This window comes from Ctenopharyngodon idella, chromosome 23 (assembly GCF_019924925.1).
Source record: "Ctenopharyngodon idella isolate HZGC_01 chromosome 23, HZGC01, whole genome shotgun sequence".
Taxonomy (NCBI): Eukaryota; Metazoa; Chordata; class Actinopteri; order Cypriniformes; family Xenocyprididae; genus Ctenopharyngodon; species Ctenopharyngodon idella.
This window is the reverse complement of record NC_067242.1, coordinates 7,389,728-7,408,523: the sequence shown is the minus strand read 5'-3', so window position 1 is coordinate 7,408,523 and position 18,796 is coordinate 7,389,728. Positions and strand designations below refer to the sequence as shown.

Here is an 18,796-nt window from a genome sequence, read left to right as displayed (position 1 = left end):
AAAAAAGTTCTATTTTTGGTAGGGTGACTAGATTTCTCATGGTGGAATACAGGACGGGTGAGCAAAGGGTGGGCAATATGACCATGATATTTTATTTCACGATATATATATATATATAAGAAATTTACAAACAATACAAAAAATACGATAGAGAAACAAATTAAATAAACTTGTTTTTCACAAACAGTAGGCTTATTTACCATGTATACATTTATTAATAAATAAAATAAAATATTTTGTTGTTTTATTAACATTAATGACAAATATTTAATTAGGCTACTGTCCCTTTAAGACCGAATCCATGGACCTAATATAGTGATACATATCTTGTTTTCACCCACCTATCGATAACGAAATTGTGATTGGATGGTAATTTTGTTCTACGACGAATTGATTGGGCTGGTCTTGCGTGACAGAACACTGCTGCTACCATAGATATACATAATAAAGGCCTTTATTATGTATATATATAATATATATATATATATGGCTGCTACTACTCGTTCTATGATCACCCAGTTGTAACGAAATTTTAGGAAAGATGAAAGATGATTTTTTCTTAATAAGTCGGGACACTAAAAATAGAGCTTAAATACGGGACTGTCCCGGGAAAAACGGGACGTCTGGTCACCCTAATTTTTGGCCAATGTAAAGGCTCTTTTACACTAAAAGTGAGGGAATAAGCCTCATCAGGGTTGAGGAAATGCAAATTCACTCCTGCACAGTAGAGGGCGCAGCTAAACAAACCTTTCAGCTCTACACAGAAGAATACTTCATCAATAAAAACAACAAAATGAAAAGCAAAAGTGATGTTTATCTAAAGTCATTTTTGCTTATTAGTATGGTTGAATTGGATCATTGAAGGACATCGCTTAATAAAGTAAGATTAAATAAAGTACACTACCAGTCAAAAGTTTGGAAAAATTACTATTTTTAATGTTTTTGAACGAAGTTCATTAAGCAGCCTTACTGAAGTTATGCTCATTAAGGCTGCATTTATTTCATAATAAATACAGAAAAAAACAGTAATATTGTGAAATATTATTACAATTTAAAATTATGGTTTTCTATTTTAATATACTTTCAAATATAATTTATTTCTGTGATGCAAAGTTGAATTTTCAGTATCATTACTCCAGTCTTCAGTGTCACATGATCCTTCAGAAATCATTCTAATATGATGATTTGATACTCAGTTATTATCAATGTTGAAAACAGTTGTGTTGCTTAATATTTTTTTGGAACCTGTGATACTTTTTTCAGGATTCATTGATGAATAAAAGGTTAAAAAGAACAGCATTTATTCAAAATATAAATCTTTTCTAACAATATAAATCTTTACTATCTAACTTTTTTTTTATCAATTTAACACATCCGTGCTGAATAATAGTTTTAATTTCTTTCAAAAAAGAAAGAAAGAAAAAAAATTACTGACCCCAAACTTTTTAATGGTAGTGTATATTGCTACAAAAAGATTTCTATTTTAAATAAATGCTGATATTTTTTTTTACTTTTTATTCATCAAAGAATCCTGAAAAAGTATCACAGGTTATAAAATAATATTAAGCAGCACAACTGTTTCCAACATAGATGATAAATCAGCATATTACAGTGATTTCTGAAGGATCATGTGACACTGAAGACTGGAGTAATGATGCTGAAAATTCAGCTTTGCATCACAGAAATAAATTATATTTTAAAGTATATTAAAATAGAAAACCATAATTTTAAATTGTAATAATATTTCACAATATTATTGTTTTTTCTGTATTTATTATGAAATAAATGCAGCCTTGATGAGCATAAGAGACTTTGTTCAAAAACATTAAAAATAGTAATGTTTCCAAACTTTTGACCGGTAGTGTATATTTGTGTAAATAGGCTATTCTGAGTTTGCATTTCACTGCACTGTTTTTGTGCAAGTGACATGAGTAAATGTAGGCTCACATTTTGTCTAGGTCTACAATAACCGTCATGTTTACACAGCGCACACAACACCTTTGCACTTACTCAAATTTTTCTCAAAATGGTGACAGGAGAGCTGTCAGTCAATAAATGAGAAAACAAAGTAACTTGCATTACTTATTTGAAAAAGTAACTCAGATATTTTGTTGTAAATTTACAAGTAAAGTGTTACTTTACTAGTTACTTGAAAAAAGTAATTAGATTACTTAACTCACGTTACTTGTAATCAGTTACCCCTAACTTAATTAGACTTAATGAGCCATTAATAATGAATAGAAGTTTATAAATAAAGACGGAACAGTCAGATCTCTCACCTAACACATTTTTTGCATCTCAGATTACCTTCATCTCTCCTGTGATATCTGTGAGAAGAATGTCTGGGCGGTTAACACACTATCAAAATGCATCTAGTTTTGAGAATACTAGTCTGAAGACAACCGTCTAGGAATCAGCAGTGAGTGAGTATAAGAGAGAAGATTCTTGTGCGTTTTTAGACATTTTCCTGTACTACATTTGTTTAAAGAATTTTACAGATGAAGGAAATGACATGGTTTGTTTGTCAAATTCTTCAATAGAAACATTCGTGTGTGTCTCATTCATGCCATTCTCATCTGCTTATTTTAAAAATGAAACTTCTGTCATCATTTACTCATACGTGCCTTTCCAAACCTGTATGACTTTCTTCCTCGGAACATAAAAGGAGATTCTGTGAAAAATGTTCATGCTGAAAACATATTTACTTATGATAGCCATTGAAGTTATTGATTTAGGCCTGGTCTTTATGCCTTTAGTTTGGATAGAGGTGGAGGGCGACATTTTTAGCAAATATAATCTTCAGTTTGCGTCTTTTAATCACACAAATCTACGATTGGAATATTGTACATTGACTTTTTTATGGTGCTTTCTGTAATTGAGTGTAAAAGAGCAGCATGAGCTGTTTATGAACATCCTAATCTTCTTTTATCTCCTTTTCTGTTCCGTGGAAGTCATATGGGTTTGGCATAACGTGACAGGATATTCTGAACCGTTCCTTAAATGAGTCAGAGTTTCTGTCTGTTTATTTTTATCTGTCTCAATACTTAAAGAAGTGCTTATTTAGTTGTTTATTTAGCTCATTGTATTTCATTAATTTTCATAATAAAGCTTCTGAGATGAGCTCTCTGTGCATCAATGTAAAAGTGAAGGTCGGTGCTTACAGTGTTTGTAGATTTGAACTGGCAGGAATTCCAGCCTGCAGGCAGTCAGACAGGTCGAACAGGAGGAGAGAGACAGGGAAGGTGTAAATATGACACATTCTGAAGCTATTATGTGTTGAAACGTCATCAGTCACATACATTTGAACGCCCACGTCACATATGCACGTGTTTCCACAGGTGTGTGACAGTCGGTGGTCTTGATGGGGGTGATATCGCAATACCTGCTTACTGTGAGTAACATCAAGAGGTTTCATTCTGCAAGGCGTGAAGAGAGTCCTTCATGCAAAAATTGCCAGTCCAAAAATTTGAGGAACAATTCATGTTTTAGTTTAATACTGAAGTATTACTTAGAAATAAGAATTCGGACTACAACAAACAGCTGGTAGGGACTACAACAAGCTTCTTTCCGGGTTAGTGACATCACAAACCCCAAAATTTACATAAACCCCACCCCTGAGAACATGCAACAAAGGGTGTGAGGCCATGTTGGGCTGCTTTAGAGAAGAGGAAGAGTTGTTGTAGTAGAGTGTTGTTGTTATGCCGTCATTTTATGCCGGACTGCTTCACAAACGAGGGTCAATTCAGCGAAAAAGATTAACATGACGGCACATGCTAGTCGATGAGTTGAATCAACTCCACAGCAACTACATAAATTTATCCACTAACCATTCAGAAACGTCTAAAAGTTGTAACTTCTTCCTGAGTCTCTCCATCAGTGTCGACTCCGGTTTGAACAATGTAAGGCTGAACACCGTTACTGACAATCCTCATTTTGGCTGCGTGAGATTCTCCAGCTTTGTTGTTGTTGAGCAACCAAAGCACGAGCTGTTAAAGCTCCGCCCTCTTCTGGAAAGGGGGCCAGGTGCAGCAGCTCATTTGCATTTAAAGGGACACACACAAAAAAGGCGTGTTTTTGCTCACACCCAAATAGGGGCAAATTTGACAAGCTATAATAAATGATCTGTACGGTATTTTGAGCTGAAACTTCACAGACACATTCTGGGGACACCAGAGACTTATATTACATCTTGTGAAAGGAGCATTATAGCTCCTTTTTAACATTAAGGGTTTGTTTAAATCACTATTACTAAGAATGAGCAACAGCAATGGCAACTTGGCAAAAAATAGGCCCTCTTACTACCATGTCATTTAGCAGTTGCTCTTATCCAGATTGAAATGACATTGATGAAATGAGGTGAACAGATGGCGAACATGCACTACAGAGGGTTATAATGCTGGATAAAGACATAAATCAATACAAATATGCACTACCTAATAGGATTAAACATGTCAATGCAAGACTCTTTCCATGGTTGTTCAAATTCCTTGATAAAGGTGAGTCTTCTCGAGTCAACACCTGTAGTTTGGGAGGTTGTTTTTACATGCATATGAAGTCGATTCTTTCATATGGGCGTAAGGACAGTAAGAGCTTAATGTTTTTGTAGGGGAAACAGGGTGTGTATAGTTGGAATTTGAAGTCAGCATGAAATCTGAATTGACTCTTTTTGTGCAAAAATTCAATCACAACCACTTTGAATTCATTTTATATTTTCTTCATTGAATATGCAGTTTCGGTCAGAAATGCATCATATTACAGAATTAAAATGAATGCCGTTTTATTTCGACTTGCACTAAAAGGTGCTAATTGTATGTGCATAATGTTCCAGAAAGGTCAATTTTCAATTAAAGTTAATTATCTTTATCAAAGCAATTAAATAACTAGAAAAGGAGTAGAAAAGGCAGTTGAAGAGGTGATTCATGCATGCTGCTGATAACTGTGTGTGCGTTGCCATGTTTTTATGTTTATCTTTTTTACAGCCTGATATCAGTGATGTTGATTTTTTGTTTTTGCTCTATTTTTAATCCAGCGGCTGGTGAGTTTTTCTCTGGGAGATGAGGGTGTGGATACTGTCGAAGATGCTCTTTCACAGATCGCGCTTCTTGTTGATTCTCATCGGCTGTCCAGTGCCGAGGTGATGCTAGAGGTCCGGACCAACAAAGTCATCCTGAGAGACAGACGCAAGCAGGTAAGACTACAACAGAGCAACTGCGTGCAATACCATTAAAACTGATGGTCCAAAAGTCTTTAGGGCTTTAGATGTGCATGCATTTATGCAACAGATATTATGTATTAACTTGAATGCAAGGCAATGCAAATTGCTTTAGGTAAAAGCATCAGCCAAATGCATAAATGCAAAATGTTCTTGCAAATCCACTAAAAATCTGCAAACTAAAAGACATCCTGCAGCATTTAAGACACACACATATTGACACTTGATCTAATGCAACAAAATTCCCAGAAGTTTCAAGTGTCACTCAATCACCCAAGGATCACTGTAAATTTGTGAGGCATTGCATAATGTACAGTCTATTTCTTGGATGTATATTTAGTTGCAACTAATGATGAATGTGTTCATTGTTTCATGTCTGACCATTGATGAGGAACTGGAGGAGTTTCTCTTGTCATCTGTTCTCCGCTGTGATTGCATAAATTCCCCATCTCTCCGCGATCCAGCTCTTCTCCTGCTGGTTTGTCAGAGCTGCACCCAGAAGAGGCCGAGTGTGTATTTCTTCAGCTGTGCGTATGTCAAAGTGAGACAACTTTCATTGCAGCTATCAGTACTTGATTCAGGTGATACCGTTGTGTTGCTCCAAGCAGAGCTCCGCCTCTTTGATGACATCACTCTCTACTTGTTTGCATATTTCAGGCAGAGCACATAAGAGATGACATCAAGCAAGTTGTATCGCATTACACAATAAGAGCAAACAGGTACTGATCTTAACAGTCGGGTGATGTTGTGATTTCCACAGTGTGCCCACAACCCAGATAGAGAGAAAAGAACCTGTTAACGAGCAGATAAACCAGTTTAACCAGTTTCTACATAACTTACGAAGGCGTGACTGAGAGTACAGGGAGACAGGGAGGCAGAGAAGCAGAGGGAAATAAGATTCATTCGACCTTGGCTGTTCTTTAGGACTAAATACTTACAACCAGGACTGAAGTCAGGTACAGTGTGTTATCTTTATCCGCTCTATATGTGCTTATCAGCTTCAGAAGATGAGATTGAAACTGCGTGTGTGTGTGTGTATGTGTGTGTTTCACAGCGGGAGACACGTTTAACTAACCTTAAGGCATCTCAATGTCAAACTGAATGCCAAACATATTTTCAAGGATAGGTACTTTTATTTATGAATGAGTGTATGTGGGTTAACTTAGACTCTGTGCACAGAATTGTCGCTATAAGTGAGCGAAATCTGACAAAAGTCCTTTATTATTTTAAAAATGCAGAAGCTTTCCTTTTAGGGTTTGTGTTACTGTGTAATCAATGTAATTATCTTCATATAAAAACAATAGAAAGCTATTGTACGTCATCATTTAATGTACAGCACTTTGCTCTACTTTGTTGAGTTTTAAATAAATTTGACTAACTCATTTTCATAGGTTAGTAAATGAACTTAATTCAAAATAGTGTTGAATTATTGTCTAAGTCTTTATTTAGAAGGTAATGTCTCTTATTTAGAAGATAAAAGCCATGTAAACACTTGTATGGGCGTTATTTTTGTTATCTAACTCAAAAGACGTTTGATGTGTTTGTTGGTGACTCATTATCATTGTTTGGCAGCAATTAAATCACATTTAGATTAAAGAACCATGACGCACTGAAATACTGTACATTTTCCGCTAGACTACAACACATACTTTCATTCTGGATAAAGGGTGTTGTCATGTGAATGTGTGTGTTTCAGGTTCTCTCAGTCCAGTATGGATATTTCTGGAATTCCGAGCCCTCCGTACACACAAGCCCCGAATCCGCCCTCATCCATCCCCCCTCCACCATACCCCGGGATCAGAGGTGTGTGTGAATCAATACTAACTATAGTTTCATTGTAAACAGACACAGATTAACACACTCTTTCTCTTTTCTAGCTAACGGACTGGCAAACGGTCAACCTGATAAGTCATTCCTCAAGGCTCAGATGGAAGTAGTGAGTACATATTAACAAACGCACACACGTTAATACACACACACACACACACACAGAGAGAGAGAGAGAGAGAGAGAGTACAGGTCAAAAGTTTGGAATAATTAACATTTGTTAATATTTTTGAGAGAAGTCTTACCAAGGCTGCATTTATTTGATCAAATCTACAGTAAAAACAGTAATATTGTGAAATGTTATTACAATTTAAAAGAACTGTTTCTATTTGAATATATTTTAAAATGTATCATTGTAACAATGTAATCATTCTAATATGCAGATGTGCTACTCAAAAAATGTTTCTGATTTTTGTCAATGTTGAAAACAGTTGTGCTACTGTGATACATTTTTTTTATTTTAGGATTCTTTGATGAATAGAAAGTTCAAAAGAACACCATTTATTTGAAATAGGAATCTTTTGTAACATTATAAATGACTTTACTGACACTTTTAATCAATTTAATGCGTCCTTGCTGAATAAAAGTATTCCTTTCTTTTTAAATCTTACTCCAAACTGTTAAATGGTCAGGAATCATTTTCCACAAAAATTATTAAGCCTATATATATATATATATATATATATATAGTTACTTTTTTATAGTTTATATCACACAATTCTGACATTTTTTCCTCAGAATTGCGTGTTATAAAGTCAGAATTGCGAGTTATAAAGTCACAACTGATTGATATAAAGTCAGAATTGCGAGTTATTAAAACTCGCAATTGCAAGAAAAAAGTCAGAATTGTGTGATAAAAAGTTACAATTACCTTTTTTATTTTTTTTATTTAGTGGTGGAAACAAGCTTCCATACACACAGGATAAATATATATATTAAATTAAAATAATATTATTAACATTACTGTATAAATCATGTTTAACTTTTAAGACATTTGCAGTTTGTTTTTTTTCTTTTCTGTATTTAACAGGGACATTTTTCAGCCATTTTATCTGAATTTTTTCACCATTTTTGAGTGAATTAGCATGTATTGTTCAGGCGGTGGAGTTTTCTAAGACCGCTGACCTCGAGCGCTCTAGTCGACCTTCAGTTTGACCAGTAGCATGACCAACAACGCCACACTGATATCACTGTTTACATTAACAACAGTTTCAAAGATCAAGAAGAACTAAATCAAAGATCTCTGCACGTCCTTTCATTATTAACCGCCTGGTCTTTCTCTATTTCTAGGACGTGCTTAATCATTGTTTTGATGATATCGAAGCGTTCATCGGAAAGCTGCAGCAGTCAGCAGAGGCTCAGATTATCCTCGACCAGAGAAGCAAAAAGAAGAAGAAAAGTCAGAAGAAAAGTGCAGACGGTATGAGTCCACATATAGGAAAAATTAAACCTGAATGCTTATTAAAATAATGTGAATTCCTTAAAGTGATCCCCCAAAACACAACTGACGTGAACAGTCTGTAAAGAGCATACTGTAGTGCGCTCTTATCAGTGGATGTAGGTTTGTTATCAGTTCCTAGTACAGTCAGCTGATGGGAAAGTGTTGTGTTACAGGCTGTCAGCAGTATTCACTCTTCTTGTGTACTGAATAACGACATACTCTCAATCAGAACAATATTATACCTGCACCATCTTGAACAAATCTGAATCTGTTCCAAGAACATAACGCACCTGGAATCTTCACTCACATCTTCCATTTTATTTTGATAATAGCACACATGATCAGTGTTTCAGAGAGTTTGTTGTGTGTTTCTGTTTTATAGAGGATCTTCTCACAGCTAAAGCCAAACCCCCTTCTGAGAATGAGTTTGTTGACGCTTTCCAGAAATTCAAATACAGCTTCAGCCTGTTGGTGAGTCATTTTAATGTCAGTATAAAATAAGTTAAAATTAATTATTATATATTATATAATAATTCATTTATTATATATTTTAATGATTTTAAATGATGATTTAATGGATCATTTATTCATTTTATATTTAGCATTTATTAAATATTTTTTAATTCATTATGCATAATAATTTATCATTTAATTGTATTTAAAAAATATTATATTTAGTATACATTTATTATATATTACTTACATCTTTAAACTCCTTTTTATTTTTTAAATATGTATTATTTAGTATAATTATTATTGATTTCTTGTATAATAAAAGCATAAAATAAAATATATATTATTTTAATGTCAGTATAAAATAAGTTCAGAATGCTTCGCCGTCTAAATTAATGAATTTATTATATATAATAATTAATTTATTATATATTTTAATGATTTTAAATGACGATTTATTATTTCATTATGCATAATAATAATAATAATTTATAATTTAATTATATTTAAACAAATATATTTAGTATACAATTATTATACATTACTTACATCTTTAAACTCCTTTTTATTTTTTAAATATGTATTATACATTTTATTATAATTATTATTGATTTCTTGTATAAAAGAGAATAAAATAAAATTTGATGTCATTTTAATGTCAGTATAAAATAAGTTCAGAACATGTTTTGCTGTGTAAATTAATTAATTTATTATATAATAATAAATTTATTATATATTTTAATTGTTTTAAATTACGATTGAATGGATAATTTATTATTTTTATATTTAATATTTATTATTTCATTATGCATAATAATAATAATAATAATATTTTATTATATTTAAAAATATTATATTTAGTATACATTTAATTACATCTTTAAACTCCTTTTTCTAAATACGTATTATAAATATTATGTATTATAATTATTGTTGATTTCTTATATAAAAAAAGCATAAAATGAAGTTTTATAAAATTATAAAATGATAAATACACGTCTATAAAGTGAACTGTAAAGCTATGGTGCAGTAAAACTGTTAAATATTAATGATACTATTTCATAATATTAATTAATAAATAATATTAATAATTTACATTATTATTTATTTTATATATATTTACATTTTTATATTTGTATTTTATTTATATATTTACTATTTTATATTTACATTATTAAAATTGTTCATGTAACAGTTAACAACATTATATTATATAGTTATGTATTGCTATCAATATTGTAAATATTTATTATTGTTTTTAATAATACTATTAATTTATATAATTTTCAAGAGTTTAATTCTTAACTTTCGGTTACTCATATGAAGCTGCAATCCGTGCGGTGGCATATTTCTCTGTCAGCTTTATAAAAGAGCACTGTTTGTTTTATAGGCACGGTTAAAATCTACCATCTCCAATCCGACCTCCGAGGAGCTCGTGCATCACGTCTTCAAACCGCTCGAAATGGTGAGTAAGTCAGTCTGACTGCGTGCGTGTGCATTTATATGTTTGCACATATTTCTCCTGAGCAAACAGCAGAGCTTTTAAGGCCTTTGTTTCATCAAAAGGGTTTGTACGCTATTGTGTGGAGAATGGTCACAGTAAAGTGCACTCAAATAGTGTAATTCACCTTCATTTGTGTGTGTTTGTAGATCGTGAAGGCAACAGGAGGTCCTGGTTTTGCTGCGTCCGTGTCTAGCCCGGCTATGACACAAGGGGCCGTGGCTCTGCTCCAGACCAGCCTGACGGCACAGGAGAATGCATTATGGGTCTCTTTAGGGCCTAACTGGACACAACAAAGGTACATGATGCAGCATTTACATTTTTGAAGATCTGTTCCTTTAATATGTGCACATGCTGATGGCTCGTTCTCTTCACGTAGGTCTGCTCAGCGGAGCCCCGTGGCGCCGTACACACTCGTGTTTCAGGACGGCTGGAAGCCTCCGGGGTCAGACGTCGCTGGATGGGTCGATCCTGTGGAGTCTGAACACAAACTGGACGCAGAGCTCTCAAAGGTAGAGGTAATGTGGCCATATTGTCCAATAATGTACAAAAGATTTTTTAGATGTTTTTTCAAAGAAGTCTCTTCTGCTCACCAAGACTGCATTTATTTGATCAAAAAATACAGTAATATTATGATATATTATTATGATTTAAAATAACAGTTTTCTTTTAGAATATCTTTTAAAATGTAATTTATTCCTGTGATCAAAGCTGAATTTTCAGCATCATTACTCCAGTCTTCAGTGTCACATGATCCTTCAGAAATCATTCTAATATGATGATTTGATGCTCAAGAAACATTTCTGATTATTATCAATGTTGAATTTTCTTTTTTTTTTTTTTTTTACAGAATTCTTTAATAGGACAGCATTTATTTGAAATAAGAAAACTTTTGTAACATTATAAACATCATTACTGTCACTTTTGATCAATTTAATGCGCCCTTCCTGAACAAACTATTAAATTAAACCCCAAACTTTTGACTGATAATACAAATACTGGATAGGTTTCTTGGATTACAGTCTCTTTAAATTAAAATTTAATTACTTTATTGGACCCGTTTCATTTATTTATAATTCGTTTATGCTAACCGAACACTCAGATGGTATGATACAATTTAAAAACATAATTAACTGTGAAGAAAAACAAACCAATAAATGTGATTTCCTCATCCATCATTTTGAGTTTGTTATTTGTGATGTTGTTGCTAACGTTGTCTCTGTCACACCCAGCTGACACCGTCTCACGCTTCGGACCGTCACCCTGCTCCTGATCAGACTACAGACGAACCGTAAGTTTGATTCACATCCAACAAACAAAAAGACATATACAGTATTACTTGAATCATTAGTATATACAATGTGACCAATTAGTTTCAATCACCTTTCAGCTGATCATCAGACATGTGACAGGAAATTGTTGTTCTGTAGACAGCCAATCACATTAGACAAAGATCAATTTAGGGGATCAATATAGGCCACACAAATAACAAAAGGTCATTTGTGGTGTCGAGCAGTTTCACTTCAGTGTAAATGAGTGTGTAGTTCAAAGTCATAATGGCTTCACTGTGAAACAAGCCTTCATTCAGTCATTGTTCATTGTCTCTGACAGTATAATGACTCAGTATTACATGACTCAGAGTTTCTGTCCTTTTTTATCTCAGTAATCAAAGGTGGTTATTTTGTAACTGCATTTTAAAAATTGCATTTCATATATAGTTTTTACCGAACACTCTGTGGAAACATCTCTGTCTCTCTTCCTCAGTGACGGCGGTGTGAAAGAGCGCTTGTATCGCTGCAGTTATGATTTTGTTGCGCGGAACAACAGTGAGCTGACTGTGCTTCAAGGAGAGAAGCTAGAGGTCATCAGAGATGTCTGTTGTTGTTATATAAAGCTAATTATAATTAACTACATACTAACCTGATCCATACCCTAAAGAATGCACATTGCATTTTTAGAATTAAAATACATTTTATAATATGAATACATACTTATATTATTATTATTATTATTATTATTATTAGAGACATATGGGGATTTTTATTTTATATATACACATTTATTTTATTTCTTTCTTTCATGCATGACTTGCCAAATAAAGATATATATATATATATATATATATATATATATATATACAGGTGCTGGTCATATAATTAGAATATCATCAAAAAGTTGATTTATTTCACTAATTCCATTCAAAAAGTGAAACTTGTATATTATATTCATTCATTACACACAGACTGATATATTTCAAATGTTTATTTCTTTAATTTTGATGATTATAACTGACAACTAAGGAAAATCCAAAATTCAGTATCTCAGAAAATTAGAATATTGTGAAAAGGTTCAATATTGAAGGCACCTGGTGCCACACTCTAATCAGCTAATTAACTCAAAACACCTGCAAAGCCCTTTAAATGGTCTCTCAGTCTAGTTCTGTAGGCTACACAATCATGGGGAAGACTGCTGACTTGACAGTTGTCCAAAAGACGACCATTGACACCTTGCACAAGGAGGGCAAGACACAAAAGGTCATTGCAAAAGAGGCTGGCTGTTCACAGAGCTCTGTGTCCAAGCACATTAATAGAGAGGCGAAGGAAAGGAAAAGATGTGGTAGAAAAAAGTGTACAAGCAATAGGGATAACCACACCCTGGAGAGGATTGTGAAACAAAACCCATTCAAAAATGTGGAGGAGATTCACAAAGAGTGGACTGCAGCTGGAGTCAGTGCTTCAAGAACCACTATGCACAGACGTATGCAAGACATGGGTTTCAGCTGTCGCATTCCTTGTGTCAAGCCACTCTTGAACAACAGACAGCGTCAGAAGCGTCTCGCCTGGGCTAAAGACGAAAAGGACTGGACTGCTGCTGAGTGGTCCAAAGTTATGTTCTCTGATGAAAGTAAATTTTGCATTTCCTTTGGAAATCAGGGTCCCAGAGTCTGGAGGAAGAGAGGAGAGGCACACAGTCCACGTTGCTTGAGGTCCAGTGTAAAGTTTCCACAGTCAGTGATGGTTTGGGGTGCCATGTCATCTGCTGGTGTTGGTTCACTGTGTTTTCTGAGGTCCAAGGTCAACGCAGCCGTATACCAGGAAGTTTTAGAGCACTTCATGCTTCCTGCTGCTGACCAACTTTATGGAGATGCAAATTTCATTTTCCAACCAGTACCTGGTTTAAGGACCATGGTATCCCTGTTCTTAATTGGCCAGCAAACTCGCCTGACCTTAACCCGATAGAAGATCTATGGGGTATTGTGAAGAGGAAGATGCGATATGCCAGACCCAACAATGCAGAAGAGCTGAAGGCCACTATCAGAGCAACCTGGGCTCTTATAACACCTGAGCAGTGCCACAGACTGATCGACTCCATGCCACGCCACATTGCTGCAGTAATTCAGGCAAAAGGAGCCCCAACTCAGTATTGAGTGCTGTACATGCTCATACTTTTCATGTTCATACTTTTCAGTTGGCCAAGATTTCTAAAAATCCTTTCTTTGTATTGGTCTTAAGTAATATTCTAATTTTCTGAGATACTGAATTTGGGATTTTCCTTAGTTGTCAGTTATAATCATCAAAATTAAAAGAAATAAACATTTGAAATATATCAGTCTGTGTGTAATGAATGAATATAATATACAAGTTTCACTTTTTGAATGGAATTAGTGAAATAATATATCTTCTAATTATATGACCAGCACCTGTATATATTTCTATTTTTTTAAATAATATATTATATATATTTTATTAATATATATATATTATGGATACATCTGGGGATTTTTATACATTCATGTACATTTATTTTATTTTATTATAAATGTACTTATTTTATTTCATGCATGACTTGCCAAAGTCATATATTTACTTAATACTTATATGTATATATATGTAAATATATATATATATATATACATTTATTTATTTATTATGGAGACATCTGGGGATTTTTAGACATTTATTCATGTAGATTTATTTTATTTCATGCATGACTTGCCAAAGAAGCATGAATCCCCATATATATATATATATATATGTGTGTGTGTGTGTGTGTATGTTGTCATACTATACACATCCAAGTATTACAAGTATTTCCTGTTATTTTCCTGTTATCCAGGTGATCGAGTCATCTAAGCGATGGTGGAAGTGTCGTAATAAGTTTAATGAAGTTGGATTCGTGCCGTTTAACATCCTGGAGCCGGTCACACACACTGACAACCCTGTGCTCCATAAAACTCCAAAGGTACAAACTCACATCTGTCACTTCAAAACATCTCTCTTCTTCTCCTCCTTCTGACATTCACATCTCTGTTTCAGCCTCCCGCTGCTCCACCGATATTCAACGCTCTGCCCAGCCCGTCCGCCATGACCTCTGACCCCAGCACCCCTCGGCCCCGCAGCATGATTGTCGGATCATGTCCTGAGGATACAGAGAAAGGTATAAACATACTAACAGGTGACCTCTGGCTGACCAACCTAAACAGCTCACATCTCTTTAATATCAGTATCAATCAGCAGTTTCTCCTGGACAGCAGTGAGATTGCTTTATGACGCTTACAGGCAGCTTGTTCTTCTTGTGCTCATATTGACTCACTCGTTGTGTGTCAGTGATGCAGGTGAATGACGAGTTACTGCACCGCTTGACCAGCGGGAAGAACCTGTCTCCTCGACTGACGATTCACCGTTCGGCAGACACGTCCGTGCCGCTTGATTACAACTCACCACCAGCAGAGGTGGAAAACTGGCTGCGGAAGAAAGGCTTCAGTGAACCGTGAGTCACTTTATGACAGCAATCAGTGAACTATTAATGATAATAATCCACCTGTAACACCTCACATCACTGGCGCTGGAAAAAACGAGATCCCACTTTAATTTTGTATGTCTTTATATTAATCATAGAAACTGTAGTGCTTTGCCTGTGCATTTTTGGTGCATTAGACTTTTGTTTTTTAAGCGAACAAACCCTATATTGGAAAAGTGAAGCTGATCCCTGATTGGTCACATTCTATAGACTAATGATACAAGTATTAATGCATATGTCTGTATGTGTCATTTTTGTAAGAGATCTATCTATCTATTTAGTACAATATATACTAGTTTATTCCATATTTATGTCATCACAGCAGCATGTAATCTCTGTTTTGAGTTATGACACATATAACCGGCTGAGTTTTGTCACTGAATGGCAGTTGTTGATGTGTGTGCAGGACTGTACAGTGTCTGCGGGTTCTGAATGGAGCTCAGCTGTTCTCTCTGAATAAAGAAGAGCTGCGCGCTGTTATTCCTGAAGAGGGCACTAGAGTCTACAGTCAGCTGACCGTACAGAGAGCCCAGATAGAGGTACATCAACACACTTGCATTTACTTCATCTAGGCATCATACACTTCTGTTGTATTATATGAAGCTTTACGGAATGATTCAAACTCTGCTTCTAAATTTAGAATGTTTTTAAATAATAACAATTTTAAAATTTAAATTTAGAATTTTAAAAATTCCTGTCTCTGAATCATTGTTCCAAATGTGCACTAAACATTCTAAAAGGTCACAACACAAAATCCACTCACTCCTGACATACATCCCCTGATGTACAGCATGAAAAGAAGTGAATTTATACTGAATTAGAAGCCTTTGAATTCAAAGTTAAAACATTGGAACTATACCAATAAGTTATAATTGATATTCAAAATCAATGCAATTTTTTAAAATCCATTTAGTGCCACTCCTTTTGCATAAATTACACACCATCCAGCATGAACATTTCTTTCATTGTCTGTATATTGCAGTCGAGATCATATTTAAAACTAGTTTCCAGTATATACTGCACAGTGTGAAGTATTGGCTCACTAGGCAAAGACTTGAACAAAAGAAAAAAATTGCATTACCCACTTGATTAAACATGGTTCATTACAGATGTGTTAGTCTAGTTGTATGTATGAGGACTTAATATGCAATAATCAGACCATTAAACACACGGTCTGTCTCTCTCAGGACGCTCGCAGAGCCACAGAGCTGGAGACGGTGATGGAGAAGCAGAAGATGAAGGTGGATCTGAAACTGGAGAGTGGAACTTTATGAAGATCTACTGAATGTGCACATAGACTAGACTAGTGTTCGCATGTACTCTCTGTCTGTATCATGCATATGTTTGAGCGTACTTGCACAAGATCTTTTACTGTACGTTATTGTAACCTGCTTTATGGCTTGTTTTGTTTTCCTGTTTAGCTTTATGGCATGAAATGAGAATTGTAAATCTGCACAATGATGTACAAACACTAATCTCTGTAATATGGGTTAATAATATATTCTCAATAAATAAATTTAATGCACAAATGTGAAACTGGCAAATCCTTTTTGTCCCCAAGAGGGCGGCAGACACCAGCCTGTGCAAAACAAACTTTACTAAAGTAATCAGTGTCTTGTCCACAGTGATATATAAGATTAATGGATCAGCTCTTCTAGGATTTGAACCTGCAAGCTTTGGGTTACCAGCCAGGCCTTTAACCAGTACTAAAAAACAGAAATGTAATACAACAAAAAGAGTTCAGAAGTAATCAATGTACTAAAGGTCCATCAATCTCAAGAAGTACTTTGACAAGAAGAGCAACAGTAACAGTGATGCTCAACGAAGCAAATACCACTAATAATGAAATTAATACTTACAAACCTAACTAGTTTATATGGGCACATCTAGAAATAATACAAAGTTGTGTTGTTCTGAATCTTGAACTAAAAATCTTTGCCAAAGCAAATTCAAGTATTGCTCCATTGCTTAATCAGCTCTGTCTGTGTGTGTGTGTGTGTGTGTGTGTGTGTGTGTGTGTGTGTGTGTGTGTGTGTGTGTGTGTGTGTGTACAGGTTTATATTACATTCTATTACTATTACTACCAAATGGTCCCCACAAGGATAGTAAAACTTGAGATCACCTACATTGTGGGGACCAGCCATTTTTTTACATTTGAAAATGTAAAAATGCCTAAAGTTTTCTGTTTTGGGTAGGTTTAGGGATAGGGTTAGTGTAGGGGGAGAGAATATACAGTTTGTAAGTATATCAATACGTCTATGGAGAGTCCCTACATAGTGAACCAGACGTGTGTGTGTGTGTGTGTGTGTGTGTGTGTGTGTGTGTGTCTCAACAGCTGCTCGGGTGTCGTGTCAGGTGAGGTGAGGAATGTGTGTTTGCATGTTTGATTAAGACAGCTGCAGGGTTTGTTCGTGAGATTCATTAGCTAATTAAACCCATATTATGATTTCACACACTGAACCTGTATAAACATACATGCACGAGAGTGTGATGTACCTGGAGAGAGCGGTCCGTTAGCATTCGGTCATCTCAATGGCAGTACTGAACTTGTGGGTCATGGGCGCTTGAAGCTTCGAAACATTTGTGAATCTTTTCGAATCAGTGGTTCGGAGATTGTATCGAACTCGCCAAGTCACGTGATTTGAGCAAACGATGCTTCGTTACGTCATACTGTTTCGAACCTTGATTTTGAGATAGACAGATAGATAGATAGATAGATCTGGTGAACCCATGAACAAGTGTCCAATTATGGAGTTTTATAATGTTGGTTCTTTTATAATGACTTTAATTAAACGGTTAGTTCACCCAAAAATGAAAATTCTGTCATTATTTTCTTACCCTCATGTCATTCTATGACCTTCATTCATCTTCGGAACACAAATTAAGATATAGACAGCAAGTTAATTTACACACTCAAATGCCCAGAAAGCTATTAAAACATATTTAAAACAGTTCATTTGACTACAGTGGTTCAACCTTAATGTAATGAAGTGACGAGAATACTTTTTGTGCACCAAAAAAAACAAAAAACAAAATAACGACTTTTTTCAACAATATCTAGTGATGGGCGATTTCAAAACACTGCTTCATGAAGCTTTACGAATCTTTTGTTTCGAATCAGTGGTTCGGAGCGTGTATCAAACTGCCAAAGTCACGTGATTTCAGTAAACGAGGTTTCGTTACGTCATAAGTGTTTAAAAATTTTTAATGGTTCACCACTGGGGGGCGTGACTTTGGCAGTTTGATACACGCTCCGAACCACTGATTCGAAAGAAAAGATTCGTAACGCTTCATGAAGCAGTGTTTTGAAATCGCCCATCACTAGATATTGTTGAATAAAGTCATTATTTTGTTTTTTTGGCGCACAAAAAGTATTCTCGTCGCTTCATAACATAAAGGTTGAACCACTGCAGTCACATTACCTGTTTTAAATACGTCTTTAGTAGCTTTCTGGGCATTGAAAGTGTTAATTGTCTTGCTGTCAATGCAGGCCTCACTGAGCCATCGGATTTTATCAAAAATATCTTAATTTGTGTTCTGAAGATGAATGAAGGTCTTACGG

At 34.8% G+C, this 18,796-nt stretch overlaps 1 protein-coding gene and 1 long non-coding RNA gene across 5 annotated transcripts; one reads left to right on the top strand and one right to left on the bottom strand.

Moving 5' to 3' along the window:
• The first annotated feature begins 749 nt into the window (after window positions 1-749).
• Window positions 750-16,770, top strand: eps8l1b (eps8 like 1b). Of its 4 annotated transcripts, none has more exons than XM_051882165.1 (20): window positions 750-880; window positions 2,303-2,423; window positions 3,339-3,391; window positions 5,030-5,188; window positions 5,604-5,753; window positions 5,870-5,931; window positions 6,909-7,015; window positions 7,090-7,148; window positions 8,330-8,459; window positions 8,863-8,951; window positions 10,324-10,398; window positions 10,584-10,732; window positions 10,814-10,946; window positions 11,667-11,725; window positions 12,199-12,307; window positions 14,551-14,676; window positions 14,751-14,871; window positions 15,042-15,204; window positions 15,641-15,773; window positions 16,422-16,770. In XM_051882165.1, the coding sequence occupies exons 3-20, from the start codon at window positions 3,362-3,364 to the stop codon at window positions 16,506-16,508; spliced, it is 1,941 nt and encodes a 646-aa protein (XP_051738125.1). In that variant the 5' UTR covers window positions 750-880; window positions 2,303-2,423; window positions 3,339-3,361; the 3' UTR covers window positions 16,509-16,770. The 4 variants fall into 4 exon arrangements, with proteins under 4 accessions (XP_051738125.1, XP_051738127.1, XP_051738126.1 ...); XM_051882167.1 differs by having other exon boundaries at window positions 751-880; window positions 12,199-12,295; XM_051882166.1 differs by having other exon boundaries at window positions 751-880; window positions 10,814-10,952; window positions 12,199-12,295.
• Window positions 4,761-10,897, bottom strand: LOC127506098 (uncharacterized). Its single transcript, XR_007927906.1, has 4 exons — window positions 10,753-10,897; window positions 10,562-10,673; window positions 5,594-5,737; window positions 4,761-5,167 (listed from the first exon to the last, which is right to left on the bottom strand). It is a non-coding gene; the product is annotated as an uncharacterized LOC127506098 (long non-coding RNA).
• Window positions 16,771-18,796: the final 2,026 nt, after the last annotated feature.

Bases quoted from the DNA above. Each gene is read 5' to 3' on its own strand.
- eps8l1b (XM_051882163.1), top strand. From the start codon at position 3,362: ATGGGGGTGATATCGCAATACCTGCTTACT. The intron at 5,754-5,869 runs GTGAGACAACTT...TGCATATTTCAG, and splicing joins TCAGCTGTGCGTATGTCAAA to GCAGAGCACATAAGAGATGA. The intron at 10,953-11,666 runs GTAATGTGGCCA...TGTCACACCCAG, and splicing joins CAGAGCTCTCAAAGGTAGAG to CTGACACCGTCTCACGCTTC.